This window comes from Crinia signifera, chromosome 2 (assembly GCF_055691185.1).
Source record: "Crinia signifera chromosome 2, ASM5569118v1, whole genome shotgun sequence".
Lineage (NCBI taxonomy): Eukaryota > Metazoa > Chordata > Amphibia > Anura > Myobatrachidae > Crinia > Crinia signifera.
Window position 1 is genome coordinate 22739852 of NC_139218.1, and position 21699 is coordinate 22761550.

The window sequence follows — 21699 nt, forward strand, 5'->3', positions numbered from 1 at the left end:
GCAAGAGAGAGAGGGGGCAAGCAAGAAAGAGAGAGGGCGGGGAGCAAGAGAGAAAGAGGGCGGGGAGCAAGAGAGAGAGAGAGGGCGGGGAGCAAGAGAGAGAGAGAGGGCGGGGAGCAAGAGAGAGAGAGAGGGCGGGGAGCAAGAGAGAGAGAGGGGGAGTAGCAGAGGTTGACTCAGCAGATGCCAGGTTTAGAACACTAGTATAATAAATACAGTATCAGCTTTTTAAGGTTAACAAAATAAAAATAAAGCACACACACACACATACATACATACACACGCACACACATACCTGTTGAAGTTGCTCAGATTTTCTGTAAGGGAAAAAAATAATCTATTAACCATGGAGAATAGACTCATTTACATTTAAATCAATGTGTTAATTTCCAGTTTGCACTAAAAAAAAGAAGAAAATAAAAATAATGTTCTTCGAAAGAGGAAAAAAAATCATAATAGGATAACAATGAAAAAAAATTTGGAACAACAAACACAAAAACTGTAAATCGGGGGTTTCCAGTGTCACCCAATGGGCTAGCAGATTTTTTTTTTTACAAAAGTACAAAATAAACTTTTTCATGAAAATGATCAAAACTTCTTAGGCCATTATGTGACTCGAAGGATGTAGACACGAAACAAACAAATGTCACAATTTGCGCATCTCTCCTGTCATTTCCATTGAGTCTGCCCAGAGACCTACATAAAGGACTCCTCAATGATCTATTGCGCATAATGGACGGCGTTAATATCTATATGCGCCAAAAGATTTTAGACTGCATTAAATACACCACAAAGACCTTTATAAATCTGACTATAAAATTCAGAAAAGCCCTTACAAGGGAACTCGTGCGCGAGTTAAAGAAGAAAATCAGAACTTGGTCTACATGATCCTAGAACCATCGCTGGCCATTCTGGAGTTGCATCAGAAGAAAGCTTGGTGCAAATTTGATGATGACATCCTCAGCCACATCGCACAGTATCTCGATGATAAACAACCAAGCACCCGACTATATGCAACTAAGCGGTTAGCCACACCCAATGCGCTTTGTCATACCCTGACGAAGTCCACGGATGACGAAACGCGTTGGAAGAGGCTATCAGCATTAGCGTTGTATGCTTGGTCCACATCGGGGAGTAGCAGTGGCGATACAAGGCCGGTCCCGGTCTCCCTGCGTTTTCTGCTTCACTGATGTTCACCGCCTGTGCTGGCAAGGTTTTATCAATTTACCCCATGTATGTGAGCATATACTGTTTCTAGTAAAGTACTTTGACAATTTGGTCATTGTGCGCTTTTCTCCCTTCTTTTGAATGCATGTCGGGATCTAAGCTCGCGGTTGAGCTTTGCCAGCATTCCCGTTTCAAAAAAAAAACATCCAAAAATGATTTTTGGCCTGTTCTAAAACATTGCAACCGATTATATTTGGCCCAAAGTGTTTGAGGCAGGCACCAAGTCTATACCATCTGTCATTCTCAGGATGCCCGTGTTCCAAGCAGGTGCTTTGTATAAACATTTTGGAAATAAAAACCCACTGATCCAATTAGACTTAACAAGAGACCGTGAGATGGAGTGAAATCTCTCCTGGTCTTTGGAACATCATAGAGTCAGGTTCTAGTCCTGTCCCACTCCAAGATAATGAACATTTTTTCTTGCGCGAGTTAGTATTTTAAGATCTGCAAAACTGCACTCACTCACAGCCCCCACCTCAGGAATCTTAACTGTCCCAGGGGGTCTTCTACCCATTCCTGCAGGGGCTGGCTAATTATCTTTCTTTTGAAGATGAGCAATTAGCTCTTAACAAACAAAACACTGACAACATAGCTAGTTGAGGGGGATCTGGTTTGTGTAAGAGAGAGCCCCCTTGGTGCCTCCCAATCCTTATCTCTGATAAGGATTCATCCTGAATTTCTAAGGAAATTACTTTCTTGATGTCCTACTGGCCGGAGAAGACAGTTACCAGACCTCCAGAGGAAATTACTTCTCTAAAGTGTTCCATTGATGCTAGGCTGATGAAATATCAGCCAGGCCAACACAACATAAACAGGGGTTGGTAAAAATACCTTACCACTAACAGGCAACATGCAGGTAACTTAACCATGACATATATACAGTTAGGCCCATTCTGGCGTTAGAATGGCATGGTACAGTAGGGCCCATTCTGCCGTCAGAATGGCGCCTAATTATGACAACCGGGTGTAGCTAGATTAGAAGATTAGCCAGAAAATACAAGAAACCTACATAATGGATCCCTTATCTGGGAGAAAAAGGTGTCCAAACTGTCACGTCATGTGGTTGACCCCAATGGCCGATCAAACCAGTAGTATGATCAAGAAAAAAGTCCCAAGACGTATTGGTTACATACAGAAAATGGCAGAATCCAGTACGGGTAGCAGACACTGACACGTTAATTTACTGACAGTGACAAAAAGAAGAGAGGCTTTGAGGATTAATTACCAAACTCTCTGCAAGAGAAAACCCAACTCACCTTTTCTTGTGCGTCTTCTCGTACGTTGAATGAGTGATTTCATCGTCATCCTCTGGTTCCTCCGGGACACTGCAGTCTCTGTTCCAAGTAAAGCACACAATTCAGCAATACATTGAATACAGAGAACATTATGGGGTGCAGGATACATTGATAAATGCGGTCACATAAGAATGGTAATATATACCGAAACTGGGGGTCGGGGTTCAGACTACAGAACCACTTTGATGGAAGTTTTCCCATTTCATCAGGAAGTTTTCTCCATTTCAGACAATAGTCGCACTGGGCCCAGAGCTGATCAGGTTTTTTCCTAAGTAGACAGACAAAGGACAATCATAACAATATTTCGGTGTAAAATAACAATACACATAAGTGGTCACAAGATTGGTGCATTGGAACATTTATTGGTGCAGTTTCAGTCAACAGTATGAAAACTATATACTGTCATTCATATCACATTGGGCTCTCCTGTAAGATCAGGGTTAGAGGTTGTCCCTGGCAATGCCTGTGCGGGTCATTCATATCACATTGGGCTCTCCTGTAAGATCAGGGCTAGAGGTTGTCCCTGGCAATGCCTGTGCGGGTCATTCATATCACATTGGGCTCTCCAGTAATATCAGACTAGAGGTTGTCCCTGGCAATGCCTGTGCGGGTCATTCATATCACATTGGGCTCTCCAGTAAGATCAGGGCTAGAGGTTGTCCCTGGCAATGCCTGTGCGGGTCATTCATATCACATTGGGCTCTCCAGTAATATCAGACTAGAGGTTGTCCCTGGCAATGCCTGTGCGGGTCATTCATATCACATTGGGCTCTCCAGTAATATCAGACTAGAGGTTGTCCCTGGCAATGCCTGTGCGCGTCATTCATATCACATTGGGCTCTCCAGTAATATCAGACTAGAGGTTGTCCCTGGCAATGCCTGTGCGCGTCATTCATATCACATTGGGCTCTCCAGTAATATCAGACTAGAGGTTGTCCCTGGCAATGCCTGTGCGCGTCATTCATATCACATTGGGCTCTCCAGTAATATCAGACTAGAGGTTGTCCCTGGCAATGCCTGTGCGCGTCATTCATATCACATTGGGCTCTCCAGTAATATCAGACTAGAGGTTGTCCCTGGCAATGCCTGTGCGGTTCTCTTTCTTCCTCTCCATTTTCTCCTATTTCTACTCATCTCACCAGTTTACTTGTTTTATCAGCATTTGGTTTTATTATATAGAATACCCTTAGCATGACCTTTTTTTCTTTTCATCTTTGTACTTTTTGTGACGGCCTCACCTTGACCTCTAGAAACAATAAAACTACCTAATATTGTGTAGGTTCCCATCATGCCTCTAAACCAGCTCAGAACTGATCAGGCCCGGACATCTATATATTCCAGTGTGTACAATCAATATCGTTAATGATGGGCACAGCCGTGAGTCTTTAACGACCACCCCTGTGCTCAATCTGGCAATGTAGTCAGTGACTGCATGTACGTGATGGGTGACCGTACCGGTATCGCCCAATGTGTACAGTCTATATAGTTAATGATGGGCACAGCCGTGAGACTTTAACGACCACCCCTGTGCTCAATCTGGCAATGTAGTCAGCGACTGCATGTACGTGATGGGTGACCGTAACCGATATTGCCCAATGTGTACAGTCAATATTACCCTCCGGTGGAACCGATGATATAGTTCGCTATATTGGAGGCCACGGCAATTGTCGAGAATGTACCCAGCATTATCCTTGGCCATTTTTCCGGCTTCCAACACATCAGGTTTAAGAACTGAGTGTTCCCTTATTACCTAATATATCCCACCCCTGACTGGTGCCATTGTAACACGATAATCAATGATAATCACTGTCAGCGGTTTTAATGATACAGCTTATGGATAGAGGGATACAGATGACGCGTGTGAAATGGACCAGCGGTTTCCATTGCACTTCAGCCTGCCCCCCGTCTTGCCCCGCCCCCTCCCCGCTATATTTACCAGTCATACTGTCCTATCCAGCACTGGAAGTGTGAGAGCCCTTCTCCCATTGTAATGGTAGAGACATGACAGCCGTTCTGTATTATTATATCGGTACTCTTTACTTAGTGCGGCGCCCGTCGCGGGCATCGCGGGTACATTAATGTATGGCCGCGACGCGACCGACGCGATGCCCGCGATTTCCCATTGAAACCAATGTTAAACAGGGAAATCGTGTCGGTCGCGTCGCGGCCGCACATAAATGCACCCGCGATGCCCACGACGCGATGCTCACGATTTCCCATAGGGAACAATGTTAAAAGTCGCGATGGACCCGATTTTAGTGTTAAATGGCTCAATCAACCCGATTTGGCCATAGGAATCAATGTTAAATGGGCCACAGAGCCCATTAACCCTTAAATGTCCCCCCAAATTTTTAACGCCACCCCACGATCCACGCCAACCCGAAGCGTGGCGAGCGCAGCGAGCCCGCGAGGGGCGGCGGTACGCGTCCTCCGACCTTTTCATGCCCTACTATCCACGTCGGCGTGGTGTGAGAATATAATAGTGTGGCGAGCGCAGCGAGCCACCGAGCCCGAAGCGTGGCGAGCGCAGCGAGCCCCGCGAGGGGACGCGGATACCTTCACAGGTAGACGCGTCCCCTCGCGGGCTTCACAGGTGTCCGTGGCGACCCGGACACCTGTGAAGCCCGCGAGGGGACGCGTCTACCTGTGAAGGTATCCGCTGCGCTCGCCTCGCTGCGCTCGCCACACTATTATATTCTCACACCACGCCGACGTGGATAGTAGGGCATGAAAAGGTCGGAGGACGCGTACCGCTGCGCTCGCCACGCTTCGGGTTGGCGTGGATCGTGGGGTGGCGTTAAAAATTTGGGGGGACATTTAACGGTTCATTGGCCCTATTTGGGCTGTGTGGCCCATTTTACATTGATTTATATGCCAAAATCGGGTCCATTGAGGCATTTAAGTGTCAAATCGCGGTCAATCAGGCTTTTTAACATTGTTTCCTATGGGAAAATCGCGGTGATCGCGGTCATCGCGGGCATCGCGACCATCCAATTTTACCCGCGATGCCCGCGATTACCGCGATCACCGCGATTTTTACCCGCGATGACCACGATTTTGATCGGCGGCGCCGTTCTAGGTAAAGAGTACCATTATATCCCTTAAGAGACATCGCCACCATATAATAATCTACAAGGCCTATGTGGACTACTGTATGTAACTTTTTTCTTCCATAATAGTAAGTTCACGGGAGCTGGCATACCACCTATTTCCCTGGTTTCCACCAATTCCCCAAGTTCTTTAGGTCAATTTGCCTCACCACCTCCCAACGTAATGACTTTATTTACCATCTCTCTATGAAACGAACGGACTTACTGCACATCTTCCACCGGGAGGCTTAGAGGATGTGTGTTCATCTTAATTTTCATCTCGTTCCAGTAATCGTTCAGCTTGTCTCCTAGCGCAACAATTGTAAGCCTAGGAAACGAGAGCCAGGATATCACAGATTTGGGATGGAACATGAAAAATAATAGCGCATATTTTGTTATTTCCTATATACTCACCTATATTCATTAGTGAAGTCAAAGTCCTGTTTGTTATGCGTGGGTTGTAAAAACTTACATTCAATAATGCCCACAACACCAACGCCCATGTTGTTAGCCTAAAAAAAAAAAAATTACAAAAAATGTTTATGTAAAACTGTGGTGTTTTATAGTACCAACTATGATAACCACACGTTAAAATTAACTCGCCTTCAACTGACAACCGACTCGTAAGTACGCCTTGATAAGCCGGTTTTTGTGGTACATCATTATCCCGTAATGTTCCTTGTTTCGACAGTTATAGCCGAAAGTGATCTTCACGGTATTAGGCTGCGCATATTAAGGAAAATTCAAGGTATTGTACATCTAACTTGTTTGGAATATGGCCCTTATTCAGATCCGATTGCAATACAAATTTGTGCTCAAAATGGGCAAAACCATGTGCACTGCAGGCGGGCAGATGTAACAATGGTCATCGGTCAGTATACACGCTGGGCAAAAATCGCCAGTGTGCATGGACCTTTAGTCTCCCATAGACAAGACCCGCTTAGTGTACCACGCAAGCATAAAGGATACAGCCAGAAACTTTGGTCTGTAGACATCTTTCTCTATAAACGCCAGGCTTTTGGAAACAAGTTGCGTCTGAACTTTTTGGCCCCTGAGAATAATCTGCATCCGCGGTTTCAGATATAAGATGCTGCAGTACGCCTGTAAAAGAAAGGAAAGCTCACATCAGACTATTTAGCATTATTTTATATAAAATATAGGCCGTATAACTACTCATAACAATAAGCCATGGCACTTTGTAGAAATCATTTTTAATGGATCATTATAACCATCTTCGCTAATAAAGTGTAAAAGTATTGCTAGGAAAGTATTTAAAAGGGCTCATCGAGACAATCAGAAATGGCGGGTTATAGAACCTGACCCCTTACTAAATAAATCCCACAAGTCACATCCCCAGGTTGGTAGCCTTTTAATTCTGAGTTTTCTAAGAAAAAAAATCCCTTTCTTACCAAACATGGAAATTCACCTAGCTTCCATTAGAGACTGCTGCAATAAACCAGGCTGAGCCTATAAGGGGCCAGTTGAAAGACCCTGGCATTTCAACACGGGTAGCAATTAGGATTGAACACAGGTTCAATGTGATCTCATTTCCATATGATAGCACAACACCTGTGTGCGGTGACTTTGTTGACCCATCAAAAACACCGGGGATGGACCAGTGTACAAAATCCCGAGTTGGGCCTGGGAATGCAGTGTGGAAGGGGTAGAAGACATTTTTAAACAGTTCTATAAAAGGGGAACAATAATCCCAGTTTAAAGTTTGTGCTCTTCAAAGGAAACACGGAACGGAGCGTGAACATTTATTATGGTGTACATGCTCTTCCTTTATAGAAAGAACTGGTTCTAGACCAAGTTTTTTACCCCCCCCCCCCCCGCGCGCCCGCCAAGTAAAGTTAACCCACCCCAACCCTGACTTACCCCTCCGTGCGCGCGTCCCCCGCCGCTCAGATCTGCGGTCCCGGCCAGCGCTGCTTGGATTCCTCTCCTCCTCGCTCCTGCAGCTGCTATTAAAAACTGACCCTCACAAAATGGCTCCCCCTAATAGCAGACCGTTTTTAAGGATGCCAGAGGAGGCCGCCGCCTTTTTTTGAAGGTCAGTTTTCAATAGCATAGCAGAATCCAGGAGGAAGCCGGGACCGCGGTCACGGGCAGAGAGGCGGCAGGTCCCGGCAGCTGGGTAACATAGACCCGCAGACCCCCGGCGCCCATATTTTCTCAGCGCCTCTCCGCGGTGCTATAGTTACGCCACTGTTCTAGACCACTAGTGTGCCTTGTGCTGTTCTCATATGGGACACCAGATCTAGAGATGTCCATATAAATTTACAGCCACCCCCACCAATTCAACGGTTATTCACTCGTTGCGTTTTCATGTGAGGGCCACTGGGTTTGGTTTATTCCTGTGGGGCCCTGATAGTGTGCCTTGGCAATTTTCAAATCTTGTTTGGTGTGCCGCGAGTTGAAATAGTTTGAAAATCCCTGTTCTAGACTACAGTCTCTAGGAGGAAATCCATAACAATCTTCTCGCTTGCTCCCCTGGAAAGCGGAAGAACTGCAAACATACCCTTAGGGAATAATCACTCTCCGGAGCAACCTGATCGTTCCGGTCTTGCCTCTTGTAGCCTTTCTTCAATGTCCCATTGATTTCTTCAGGAATCTTTATATCATATTTGTCAGATACAAAATCAAACTCCATACATCCGCGCTTGTCTCTAGAAAAGTGCACAAATATATGAATATGGAGAGCCGTGAACCCTTAGCCAAGAACAATTTCACACTAATCCACTAACGTTTGTAGTTGGTTAGAAAAGCCATCTAGACAAAGGCGCACTATCGGGTTCTACTGGTGAATGAGTTGAACTGGTTTATACATAGGGCAGAGACTTTCTCAAAGTAGCAGTAGTTTGATACATTGCTCCGTACAAGACTAGGCAAGTTCAATCGGACACAATTAAAATCAAAAATACTCCTTTCAGACAGAAAGGTCTGAAAATTCCGGGTCATTTTGCAGGTTTCAGCCAGACCTCCTCCTTCACAAGAAAAGCAAAATTACCAGGTTAAAAATTTCAACCCGGCCATTTGCTGAATAATACGGGATTTTTTTAGTGTGAATGGTCAACTAGGGTTGAAAATCCCAGGTCCTGGACCTGGTAAATTCCTTGGCCGAAGACCTAGGATTTACGACCCGGGTTGACCCTTTCATACAGGAAAAGGACCCGTGTTGAACGGCAAATTACCAGATAGAAATTTTGAAACTGGCAATTTGATTTTTTGTGTCAAAGGGGTAAAGGCCCCCATACATTAGTCTGACTTGTCCTAAGGACCTGATTTCCCCCTGCAGCTCCCCAGGAGGGGGAAACACGATTAGGCACTTGATGTGGCAAGTTTTGCAAATGACACATCGCATTCAACTCCCGGGGAGCTGCAAGGTGGAGGGAGCAGGGGGGCGGGGGACATCAAGGTAGCAGGAGGGGAACGCTGCGAGGCGGCTGGGGAGGCGCTGCTAGTAGTGCAGAGGCAGCGGACGCTGTGGGGGACAGTGACACAGAGGCGGCAGTAACATAGAGCCAGGCAGGGGGAGCCGGGAGCTGTCAGTAGTGAAAAAAAAAGCCCATACAATGAATGGGCAGCCTGTAATTGGCTGAGCGCTCTCTAAGCCAATTGCTGACTGGCCGAGATAGCGCTCAGCCAATCACAAGCTGCCCATTCATTGTATGGGCTTTTTTTCCAGCGCTGACAGCTCCAGGCTCTCCCTGCCCGCCTAACCCTCTGTTTGCCGTGTGCGCACACTCACATGTGCAAAGCGAAAACACTGGGCCCCGTGCGAATGGACCTGAATAAGGACCACTGTCCCAAAAGTAATCATGCTCAGGCCAAGCCGGAAGACCTTAGCGGCCCTATAGATTTGGGAAACGGTTTGTATTCATTCCAAAAAATAGTTGACTCGCCCAAGTTCAACTGTAAATTTTAAATATTGCATGTACATGATTAAGAACGGGACAATGCCGTTGTCTAGTGCGGCCTTACCTCCTTATGTTCCAGATAATGATCCGTGTTCCTTTTTTGCCGACAATTGCATCTAGCTCTGCCAGCAGCTCGTTTTCACTGCCCAGAAGCGAGTGCTTTAAGATTGCTCTCAGGTTCGTGTCCGAGTCCTTTGTCTGCACCAGCTTCCGTTCGGAGAGTTAAGAAAGCTCAGAGCAGCAACAGTTCAGTAATTACAGCATCGGACAGGAAACGATTCAGCCATAACGCGTAACCCAATGAGGCGTTCACATATAACATTTTATAAATACAAATACAACACGTGAATCCGTAAAGTCTCCAAAGCAAACGACTCATCATTAAGCGCACAACAAATGTCAAACGTGCACATAGATAACAGGTGTTACCACAGAGGACCATGGACTTAGAAGTCCGGATATGTAGGATTATTAGAATAGATTCATGCTGCATTTATTCTGGCAGGTGATCTCCAAGGCAGCGAGGCCCATAGAGGCATCCTGGAGGGAGGGAACTCCTCTCAATGGGACTGCCTTGGGTGACTGGCAGATGAAACTTCCAATAGGAAGTCACAGTGAAGCCAGTGCAGTCCCACAGACTACATCAGACTTCACACAGTGGCGGATTTTACCTGGGGGGGGCAGCAGCCCTGCAGCCCATAGGTAAAAACCGCCACTGCTTTTCCCACTCCATCACGCTACCAAAAGAATGCTGGCCCTTTCCCAAACAATATACAAATCGTGAGGGTATGGGGAAAAAAAAAAAAGGTCGGGGGGAGGGTTTGCATGCTCCTTGGGGGGTAGGGGGGGGGGGGTAGGGCTTGGTGCACAGCACTCCCCTATCAGATGCTAGAGGTCCAACCTCTAGCAATGGTCTCTTCCAAGATGGCAGCCATTTTTGGAGGGGTGGGGATCTCTGTCCTGCGGCACTGGCGCTTGGCTGGTGGTACGGGATATCAGCACCTAATGTTACACCAAACCTCACGTCTATAGTGAATTTCATGTAAGTTCAGGTCTACGGTCTATACGGTATACGGTCATCTGTAACAGTGTTTTAAAAAAAATCTCCTTTGAGCAAGATAAGGATATTTTGTTTGTTGAAGGAGATGATTGGAACGATGACATGTTCTGCGAGAATATCCTCCAGGAAAGTCTGCGATAACATCCCGATATGCATCCCAGAGTCATTCTTGGTAAATACAATGGTGTCTTTGCCCAGGCGCATGGATCCGGATTTGAAGCCGTTTCCATAAAGGCCGACCGGAACGTGACCATTTACTGCAACTTTTTCACTGAACCCAAAACTAAAAAAACACAAGAAAGAGTTAAATCGGTGAAGTAGGAGACCAGCGTTTCCCAAACTTTTTCTAATCAAGTACCAGCATTTTTTTATGGCATCCAAACGTTTCTTATTGCAAAATTCTTTAATTAAACAAATTGTGTTTATATTGTTCTCCTTGGGGGTCAATGGTGGACAGGGCTCTGATCCGGTTTGCCCACATATTTCATGACTGGTGGGCGCCAACTCTGGTTTTGTCTCTCTTATGGACCTACTGTATAAATTATTTGATTTGTTCTTGGACCAACATTGACTCCACAGCACCCATTTATGGAACCACTGCAACCACCCCTATAGACATAGCATCCACCCCATTCCTTTATATTTCCCTCTGCTCAGGTTTACAAGTCAGCCACACCCACCACTGACATCACAGGCATCGGGTGCAACAGTCACGGTGAGGGTGTGGTATAAAAGTTCTACAGCATCTAAGTAGACAGACATTAGGTCAACAGGGCAAACGGTTGACAGTTGGCAAGGCTGAAGAGGGTACTCAATCTAGTCCGATATTTCAAAACTATCGACCATTTTTGATAAGAAGAAGAAGAAGAGGTCAGAAAAGATTCCAAGAGTCGGGAAGCCTGTAGATCAAAGAAAAACGGTTGCGGATTTGACAATCCAGCGTCGGTTTTTGACAATACAGATTTTACTTTTTAAAAATTTTAATTGGATACTGGTGGCCAATATTTCTGTCTGTTGACAATATTGGCCGGGATTGAACACCCTTTGAAAGGTACAAAAAAAAAAATCAAGGCAAAGTTGGAAAAAGATGTATAGGTCACGTCAACTTTTATTTAACCTCTTCGACCTTAAGCACTGTCCACCTTTTGTACCTGTTGACCGAATGCATTTCCGGATACCTCGTGGTGACCACTCACCTGAGCATTTTATGCAGCTTGTCCATTGTCATCCCGTTCCCGTTGTCTGTAAATGTTAAGCATGTCCGTTCTTTGAGGATAGTCTTATCAATCCACATTTGCTTGGCATTGACATCGGGGTCATAGGCATTGTCTGAAATCAGTAAAAGAAGAACGCCATCAATGCCACAATCCCCAAAAGCAGAGGTAACGGAGTGTCAGGGCCTGATTCAGGGGTGCGCAGTTACATGCGCAGCGGTGATTTGGGTTGCACTGCACTTGTGAAATTATACTAATGACTCAGCCACCAAGATGAGCAGTGACACTCATTGCTGGCGTCTCACATCCGCTGCTCCCATATTTAAGCAGAAACATCGGTCGCACCATCGGATCTGTTAGAAACCCTACAGTATGCTGTCTCAGACCGACACTAGGGCCTCTAATGCGGTAAACGAATTTGCAATGGGCGACTAGAGCACACCCAGAAAACCGCCCTGAAACGCCTGCTGTTTTTTCAAGCCACCCCCTATTAATATCAGTCACTTTGCAAACAAATTCTGTAAATCCGCAAATGCTTTCCAGTCGCTGCTTGTGCTCATTGCAGCTATGGGACATATTCAGGGGCACCTACAAAATAAAAATCGGTACTTGTGTACAATCACGGCTCCCATCGCATGCCATATGTAGTGGCATGCGATGCGATTTTACCGTGTTTTTATTTTTGTTAAAAATCGCATGCGATCGCATCGCATGTGATTGCATGAGATCGCATGCGATCTGATGCGATGTCATTTTTCAATGAAATTGTCATTTTTCACACACTGTACCACCCCCACTATCAACGCCAACCCGAAGCGTGGCGAGCCCGCGAGGGGCGGCGGTACGCGTCCTACGACCTTTTCATACCCCCACTATCCACGTCGGCGTGGAGTTGAGAATAGAAAGTGTGGCGAGCGCAGCGAGCCACCGAGCCCGAAGCTAGCCCCACGAGGGGACGCGGATGCCTTCATAGTTATCCGCGTCCCCTCGCGGGCTTCACAGGTATCCGTGTCCCCTGGCGGGCTTCACAGGTATCCGCGTCCGCTCGCCACGCTTCGGGCTCAGTGGTTCGCTATGCTCGCCACACTTTCTATTCTCAACTCTACGCCGACGTGGATAGTGGGGGTATGAAAAGGTCGTAGGACGCGTACCGCCACGCTTCGGGTTGGCGTTTATAGTGGGGGTGGTAGTGTGAAAAATGACATTTAGGGTGCATTTTACATGATTTCAACTCATGTCTATAATTTCAGTGAAAAATGACATCGCATCGCATCAGATCGCATGCGATGCGATTTTTCCGTATACGATGCCCATCGTGGGAGCCGTGATTCTACACAAGTACCTAAAAATCAATCACCCCACTGTGTCCAGTATCGAAAAGTTTTGCAAGGCATTCTGGGACTCGTAGTTTCACAACAGCTGGAGAACGGCTGGTAACCCAGGCCTGCGCTACAGGCAATAGTGGTGGAGAAGGGAACTATTGCATGGTTTGTTTGGTTTTTATCTTTTCTTAGACATATAATAAAACCAGGTCTCCCCAAAATATATTATGCTAAATAATTACAATTGTAAAAAAAAAAAAAAAAAGGGGGGAAGAAGAATACAGCACTATTATAAAACAGACATACCTATCAGCTCCGCAATAGCGCTGAATGGCCAGGTGTGACTCGTGGAATTGGTGTGAAGAAACTTGGGGCACAACTGAAAAAACAAAACAAAAAAAACAGTGTAAAATATCGGCACAACTTTGCAGAAAACTGTACTGCAGTATATTCCTTTATCCCTAAAGATGCCCATATACTGTGCGAGGGTGCCGTGCCATGCAATGCTCACTCCGGCGGGCATCCCATAGCCCAGCACATACAGTCTGTGCATTTTGGAACTAGCTTTGGATGGCATCACATCGCACGCGATGCGATCTAGTTCAAAACGCACGGAAATATTGTACCGTGTATGGGCACCTTTAGCCTATTATGAGTTGATAAACCCCCTTAGACTAGACTTTATATTTTCAGATCTAAAGCCCCGTACACACGGCAAGATATTGGCTAATGGCCAATTTCGACTAAGCAATTTTGAGAGAGATTTTGACTAAGTGATTTTGTCTATAGGTGCGTACACACATTTTGTATAATATTGAGGGAAATATGGTCGCTAAGCGACCATATTGCCCACGATGGGAGTGTGCACCGGCGATATATCGCCGGGTACGTGCTCCCGTTTTTACCACTGTAGTGATCGCTGGTCGCAGGAACATGCTCCTGCGACCAGCTGATTACCACCGCCGGGCTCCCCCTGGCAGTTTCTTTTTCATCAGCGACCATCTCTGGTCGCTGATGAAAAGGAGAAACTGAGCAATATATTGCTCAGCCATATATTGCTCAGCAATATATGGCAGCAATATATCTCCCCCGTGTGTACGGGGCTTACGTAATTATAGTCTATGATCTAGTCAAAATGGCCTTGCCTGCACAGACTATTTATGCTAAGCAATCTATGCTAGACAATTTTGACTAAGAAGGAGAAAAATAGGGAGATTTTGGCTAAACTTCTAGGAGATTTTGACTATATAGTCAAAATCTCACGGTGTGTACACCCCTCAGCATTCTGTGAACTAAGCAACAGTCCTGGTAACACAGCAGGTTACGCTATTAATATCAATGCTGTTTTTAATTTCTGGGTAGAACGCACAGGTGCGGGTTGCTTCATGTCGAAATGAAAAAGGTTGACATGGGAAAGCGTTGGCGTGAGGTTTTCCTTTCCCTATGTTGACATGGACACTGTATAAGGGTACCGCACCCACTATGGTCTAGGTCGACAGTCACTAAGTCAACCACTTATGGCTGACACCAAAATAGGGTCGACAGATCTTGGGTCATTCTGGAGACTGTTAAATGTGGTGAAACAAATGTATTTTATTCCAACATGTTTCGGGACACATATATATATATATATATATATATATATATATATATATATATATATATATATATATATATATATATATTAACCCTTTGACCATGTCACCCTAACACACACAGGAGAGTTTTTTACAAAAGCCACTTCGTAAATTCAGCACCATTCCCTTCCGTATTCCTTGGACCTGCCCCAAAGTTTGCAATGTGCCGGTGTAAGAATAAGAATCATAATCTGTCTTTAAAAAGATCAGAATATACTATATAACAAGGTATAAGCTATTAAAACTTAGGTTGAACTCGATACAAGCAAGTCTTTATTCAGCCTTATCTACTATGTAACATGTACATTTCAATGCAACCGGTAATAACCCAGAATATAATTAATAAACAAACAAAAATTTTAAAAATAAGACACCTGTTACTATCACTAATACAATATAGCACATCGGACAGTGTACCGTAATCATTGTAGACCGACAGTCTTGCTGCTAATAAGGTATTTACTACTAAACTGGTACTGAGTGCTAATTACGGATTACAGACAACACTGCCAACTAGAGAAGAGAATCAGCAGGATTGTGCTGCCAAGAATACAATATACTGTAATATAAAGTGTCCAGACAGCCTTTAATAAACCTTTGCAACATACTCCACTGTTCTAGCGGTAATTATCATAGAATTGGTATTTAATCCCAGGATATTAGAACGGATGTATAGCAGGCAGCATAAAGTGAGCATATTGTGTAGAGACAACCTCTGCATATTAAACATCCTCTACCACCCTGGAAGTTATGTATCAGGCCCCTTCATTCAGCCCAATGCCCCCTTCATCCACCAAATCTCCCACCATCTGTGCAGTAAATGTGTAATTAGTGGAAATTACTGATCCAGGCCCTATATGCTGAGCGGTTGATATAATACCCCCTACCACCTGCGGGACATCTTCCCCCCAGTGCCGTCTTTCCCATTTGGCACGATGGGCAGTTGCCCGGGGGCCCTAGGACCTAGGGGCCCCCGGCCCAGCCCAATGGGAAAGATGGTGGCCGGGGTCCGGGAATCCGCTCACCCTCGCTGGGGTATCCGGGCAGGGGGATCAGGGCGGTGGCGGCAGAGGCGTAGCGAGGGCGGTGCCGGTGGAGCACCAGCTCCGGGCGATGGAAGCTATCCTGGCGCCGGAGCCGTCCCAGCACCGACAGCTCGCCCGTTCCATCTCCCCCGCTAGCTCCCACCGCAGCTCGCTGTGTGCGGGAGACGTGATGCTATTTAAAATTCACGTCTCCCTCTGGACCGCCAGCCAATAGGCGCTTGCGGTCCAGCAGCCAATCAACTGGTGGCTGCTAGACCGCGAGCGCCTATTGGCTAGCGCGGTCCAGCGGGATATGTGAATCTTAAATAGCAGGCGCAGCAGCACACACTAGTGCACTGTTACAGCGGGTACTGGGAGCGCCTGGGCAGCGGACAGCTGGGGGGTCCCCACTGTCAGATGTCGCGCGCAGGGGCGATCCGCGGCACTGCTCCCCTCTCGTGACAGCCATCACAGCCGCCGCAGCTAACATCATCATCCCGCCCACCCGGCTCCCAATGTGCTGGTAAGTTGTGGCCATCAGAAGGGGGACCATGCTCGAGCTCCAGTATAACAAACCTAAAAGAGGTCCAGACTCACCACCCTGGTGTTGGATGGTATGGGTATGTTGGGGACAGTGAAAGAGCAGGGTGTGTAATTGGGAGTGGTGTAGAGGAATAGGGAGTGAATGTGGCACAAACAGGGGGACTAGGGTGTATATGTGAGTAAAGCTTTATAGGGGGTCTGTGGGTGGAACAGGGTGTTTGTGGTGGGGATAGAGGGTTATGGGGTGTATGTTGGGGGACAGGGTGTTTGTGGTGGGGATAGAGGGACGTGGCAATGAGGTCTCTCCTCTTATATGGAATCAGTATGGGAATTCTGTAAGGGGCAGTAATATGGGCAATGTTTAAGGGGCACTACGAGGGGAATTATGTGTAAGGGACATTACGCCGGAAGCTGACTGGCTGCCGCACGGAGCCAGAGAGGTGAGGGTTGGGGAGGTGACTGTGGGCTCCTGGGCAAACTAATTTTGGGGGGTCCAGTGAACTAGGTTGCCCAGGGGCCCTTCCTAATGTTAAGACGGCCCTGCTTCCCCCACCCCTACCGCTAGAGGATCGGTAGGCGCCCCAATACATTGATATGCCCAGAGGTCTACGCTGCTGTATATATATATATATATATATATATATATATATATATATATATATATATATATATATATATATATATATATATATATATATATATATATATATATATATATATATAAAATTTCTATACATTTGGTATATCTATAATACTTTTACTGACTCGGCATATACTGGGTCACCTAAGTTTCCATCTCCATGCTGTGCTCCGCCCCTCTCTGGAAACCCCCTTCTGAAAAGCCTGCGTTTGCCCCTGATTATATTTTAGAAAGTCACCACTAATTGGCCCTACACACAGAGCGATATCCAGGCATTTTCTGAGCGATGTTACATCATTTCACTAAATTGCTCAAAAAATGCCTGAATATCGCTGTGTGTGTAGGGGGGGTACACAGCGATGTAAATGCACGGCCCCGCGGGTCTGTATCTGCCGCCAATTAATAACCTGCATGCAGGTTATTAATCAGTCGGGGCCAGTGTTCTCAGCGGAGGACACTGCGCCTGACACATCGCTCAGCACACAGCGCTGTGTGCTGAGCGATGTTGTATTTCTCAGAACGTAAGTGGTCGCTATGTGTGTAGGGACCCTTACAGTGTGCGCCCCCAATAGATTTCAATTGTTCTGCTAACTTCCTACGCAGGAGCACCTCCCAGAAACATATTGAGGATTTTAAAATAGGATTTGAATTACAAATAACTTTATTGATATCTTTTGGTTAACATTTAAGATGATGGAATTGTCGTGTGAAGTTATAAAAGCAGGTTTAAATTTGCAGCCAATTAAAATTGTACTGTTTTGCTCTTCTTAAGCACGCATGTATAGATAAGACACAAAGGGGGGTATTCAATATGGGATTCTGACTGTCAAATCGTCCTGACAAGCGGAATCCCGGGCTGTTTTCGTTTCATCCGACAGTAACTCGACAGTCTGAATTCAATATTCCGGAAAGACCGTGGATCGGCAAAAAATGGCTGTGATTTTGACAATCTGTCTTTTAAAGTCAGACCAGACAATCTTCAATGCTGTCGTTAACGGCAACATTGAATAGGTGAGTGCCAATATCCCCCCTGTTGGGAACTATAGGCAACTATTGAATAACCCCAAAGGTCGAGAAAACTAGAAGTGGTCAGGAAGGAGAAATAACTGAAATCATCCATTGTTTAGGCACCTTTCAAAGTTCCACAGCCACCAACTGCATTATTAAAATAAGGAAGTAATATTCAGCTGTGTAAAGATGGTGCAATATATTGCTCAGTGTCCAGTTTACATCAGTGACCAGAGATGGTCACTGATGAACAGAAGACTCTGCCGGGGGGAGCCGCAGAGGTGTAAGGGCTCTGGAGGGTACCGCCAGACCTGCCCCCATAACTCTATTGCCTCTCCTTGCAGTTGAGGACACGTGCGGTGCTAGGCTTCACCAATAACAGCCACGTTCGACGGAGCTGGTTATGCCGGCTCCGTCCCGATGCCACCTGGTCTTATGTGGGACAATGTGTCCGCCAAGGCAAGGAGAGTGCAAGAGAAAAACTGACTAACCCGGACGGGGCAGGCTGGGACACCCCCAGAACCACCCCAGGAATGGGGAACAACCCCGGTTGTAACTGTGTACAAGGTGACTATAGCACACAATGGTGGTCACAAACACAATGTAAATGCAACAATGCACAGAGATGGTATATAAAGGTGCACCGGTATGCAGAGGTGGTCAGGGCCGGCGCCACCACTAGGCAAATCTAGGCATTTGCCTAGGGCGCCAGCCACTGGAGGGCGGCACTTCGCCCCTCGCCTCTCGCATGGAGGCTGCAGGGGTGTCCGTGCCGGGTACCTGCGGCACTGTGTGATCTGGCGGCGGGGTCCCTGCAGTGATGCGCGCTATCCGGCAGCGATGCGGGAAGCACTGCTGGGTTTGAAAACATTCCGCATGCTGATTGGCTGAGATTCAGCCAATCAGCGTGCGGCAAGTTTTCAAACCCATCAGCGCTTCCCGTGCCGCCTGGCTGCCGGATAGCGCGCATCACTGCAGGGACCCCGCCGCCAGATCACACAGCGCCGCAGGTACCCCCCCCCCGTAGGCACCGGGGCGCCCCACCCCCCCTCGCCTGAGGCGCTCCGGTGCCTTGCACCGGCCCTGGAGGTGGTGAGGTACACGGTGCAGGTGCAACAATGCACAAAGGTGGTAATACACAGTATATGAATGTAACAATACACAAAGATGGTAAATAACAAAATACTCCCAAAACCCCCACACTGAGGAAGAACACCTCTAGAAGGTGAACTGCCTCTCAGTGTGGGAAGACACAACAATGCAGATGTAATATGCAAATATGATAAAGAAAGGAAGGCTGCAGAGAAACCCCTGACTTATCTGGGAAGATGTTAACCACAGATGGGATCAGGTAGCAGCAGTGCAGGAATACAAGAACCGACTGGAGACTCTGAAAGAGCAGGATCCAGGAACACACCACTGGGAACTTGCACAAGACAGGGACCAGGATGCTATAACCGGCGCCATGTGCAAGCAGGAGCTGGCTTTTATTCAAATCTTCCGCCCATCGCGGCGGAAGTGACATCGGGTGCCCCGACAAACTGGTCCCTGTCCTACTGTATCTGCGGTGGACGCTCGGGACATTGCCAAGCAATGCCCTGATGCTTCCGTCCAGCGCGCCGCTGTCCCCGCCTGTCGTGCTGGGACAGAGACACACGGGGACACGGCGGCGCCTACCAAGACGCCTAACAAGAGGGAAAAAGCTAATCTTAGGGACTATAAGGGGGCTGAACACGGGAGTGTGCACCCGGCGATTTATCGCTGCAGCACAAACTAGGGTTACCACCTAGTCCCTTTAATTCCGGACACATGTTAATTACACAGGTTCTGTGGCAGTTTAAAATCAGGTGAAGTGGAGTCTTGAAGTCAGCCAGCCACAGAACCTGTGTAATTAACATGTGTCCGGAATTAAAGGGACTAGGTGGTAACCCTAGCACAAACACATCACTGGCAATATTGTCACACAGTGACCGTATTGCCAGCTATATTGCACAGTGTGTACACAGCTTTAGACATCTTCAATTTTGTGAGATACAGACACCCCACCCCTCCACAGCCCAGCGCCCTAGTGACTTGCCTAATGGTAGGTGCCAGTCCTGGATATTGTCAGGGCTTTCTGTATTGAAGGCTCGGGGCATGACACAAGGAATGCTGGCTTCTTATTGTACAAATGTTCTGAATACCAGAAGTAAACACACTTGAACACGTTGGTGTGGACACAGAGCTATCACTTTAATGCTAGTGATCGGATTCTGTCTAACACCTTCTCTCAGTATATACCAGGTACTGGAAACCACCTATTTCTTCCGTTATTCGTACAAACGAAAGAAAACTGGATAGTGAACATGGATATACAGTATGAACCGGGATGTGTGGAACGTATCACCCTTCGCTGCCTATCCATTATACATGGGGAGAAACATGAAACAAAAACTCAATACCCCTTTCACACTTGCAAAAATATCCTGGGTTTTTGCACATGAACGTGCATCAACCCGGGATGTAGCTCAGTGTGAAAGGGTCTTGGACAAATATCCCGTTTTCAGCATTCCGGGATCTCTACCCAGGTCCTGAGCTGGGTAGAACCCGGAATCGACACGGGATGCGGTCAGTGTGAATGGGTATTCCGGGTCATCGTGACCCAGATCCTGTTCACTGCAGTGAAAATGCACCACTGGGAGGTGCTGACACCTCCCAGCGCCGCCCCGGCCAAGCCTCCACATGACGCCACCCGCCCGACTTCATTCCGGGTTGGGTGGCCAGTGTGAAAGGGTACATTCACAGGTAGTGTCCCGGGAAGCGTCCAGGAACACATTTCCAGGTATGACCTGTGTGTGCAAATGTGAAAGGGGTATTAGCCTAACAAACATTGCAGTATAAAGATGCTTTTTTCAAACTAGAGTGGCGTACAGCTCTCCCCCATCCATTTATAAATGTGGGAAGCATGTAGTGGAGGAATCACACGTGTGACACATGTATACTGTAACTGGTCGACACCATTCGGTTGACGCGGGAAGGTCGACCGTGAAAAGGTCGACATGTGGCTTTAAAAAAATTGTCCTGAATGTCGACACACTCGACATGGACACTGAAACGTAGCACCGCGTCCCCTCACCATGCTCTGCGCGGCACACCATTTTATTCTCCCACCACACCCTAGTGGATGGTAGGGCATGACATACCACCTGTCGGCACATGTCGGCTCAAAAAAATGTGAAAAAACCCATGTCGCCCCTTTTGACTGTTTGCCCATGTCGACATAATCCTTGTGTCGAGCTAATGTCACATCGACCTAAATGTTGGTGACCCAATGAGCGTTTCCAGAAAAAGATAAGTAAGGGAATTATACACAAACTTATTCAACTAAATTTTTTATTAAAATGTAACCTTTATTTGTAGTGCTTTTGATTAAAATGAATGTAGATAATACGCACACACATATATTAGCCCACAGGGAACTGCTGGAGAAAAGTAACAATTTTCATAATAGAACTAAATTACCCTACAGGGAACTACTGGAGAGAGGTAACCATTTCCACAAAGAAATAGAAACCAAGTAAAACAAGATATAGAAACAAATAATTGGCAGAGATCCCAGGAAGGGATAGAATATCAAGTTACTTGAAGTATTTTCAAGTAACTTGATATTCTAGCTATGTAGCTAAGCCTCATTCCTTTTTATAGGTGTGAGAATACTCCCCTTTTTTTTCTGATTAATT

The 21699-nt window shown here is 46.6% G+C and overlaps 1 protein-coding gene across 1 annotated transcript in view; it reads right to left on the minus strand.

The window, feature by feature from the left end:
• Positions 1-21699, minus strand: part of MORC3 (MORC family CW-type zinc finger 3) — a 50175-nt gene that overhangs the window by 8567 nt on the left and 19909 nt on the right. Inside the window, exons 2-13 of the mRNA XM_083171738.1 lie at positions 13434-13506; positions 11788-11920; positions 10660-10874; positions 9596-9743; positions 8133-8280; positions 6581-6712; positions 6215-6334; positions 6026-6123; positions 5838-5939; positions 2668-2790; positions 2484-2561; positions 296-317 (exon numbers count right to left, since the gene is read on the minus strand). Coding sequence (XP_083027864.1) covers positions 296-317; positions 2484-2561; positions 2668-2790; positions 5838-5939; positions 6026-6123; positions 6215-6334; positions 6581-6712; positions 8133-8280; positions 9596-9743; positions 10660-10874; positions 11788-11920; positions 13434-13506 — 1392 coding nt within the window. The remainder of the gene's footprint in view (positions 1-295; positions 318-2483; positions 2562-2667; positions 2791-5837; positions 5940-6025; positions 6124-6214; positions 6335-6580; positions 6713-8132; positions 8281-9595; positions 9744-10659; positions 10875-11787; positions 11921-13433; positions 13507-21699) is intronic.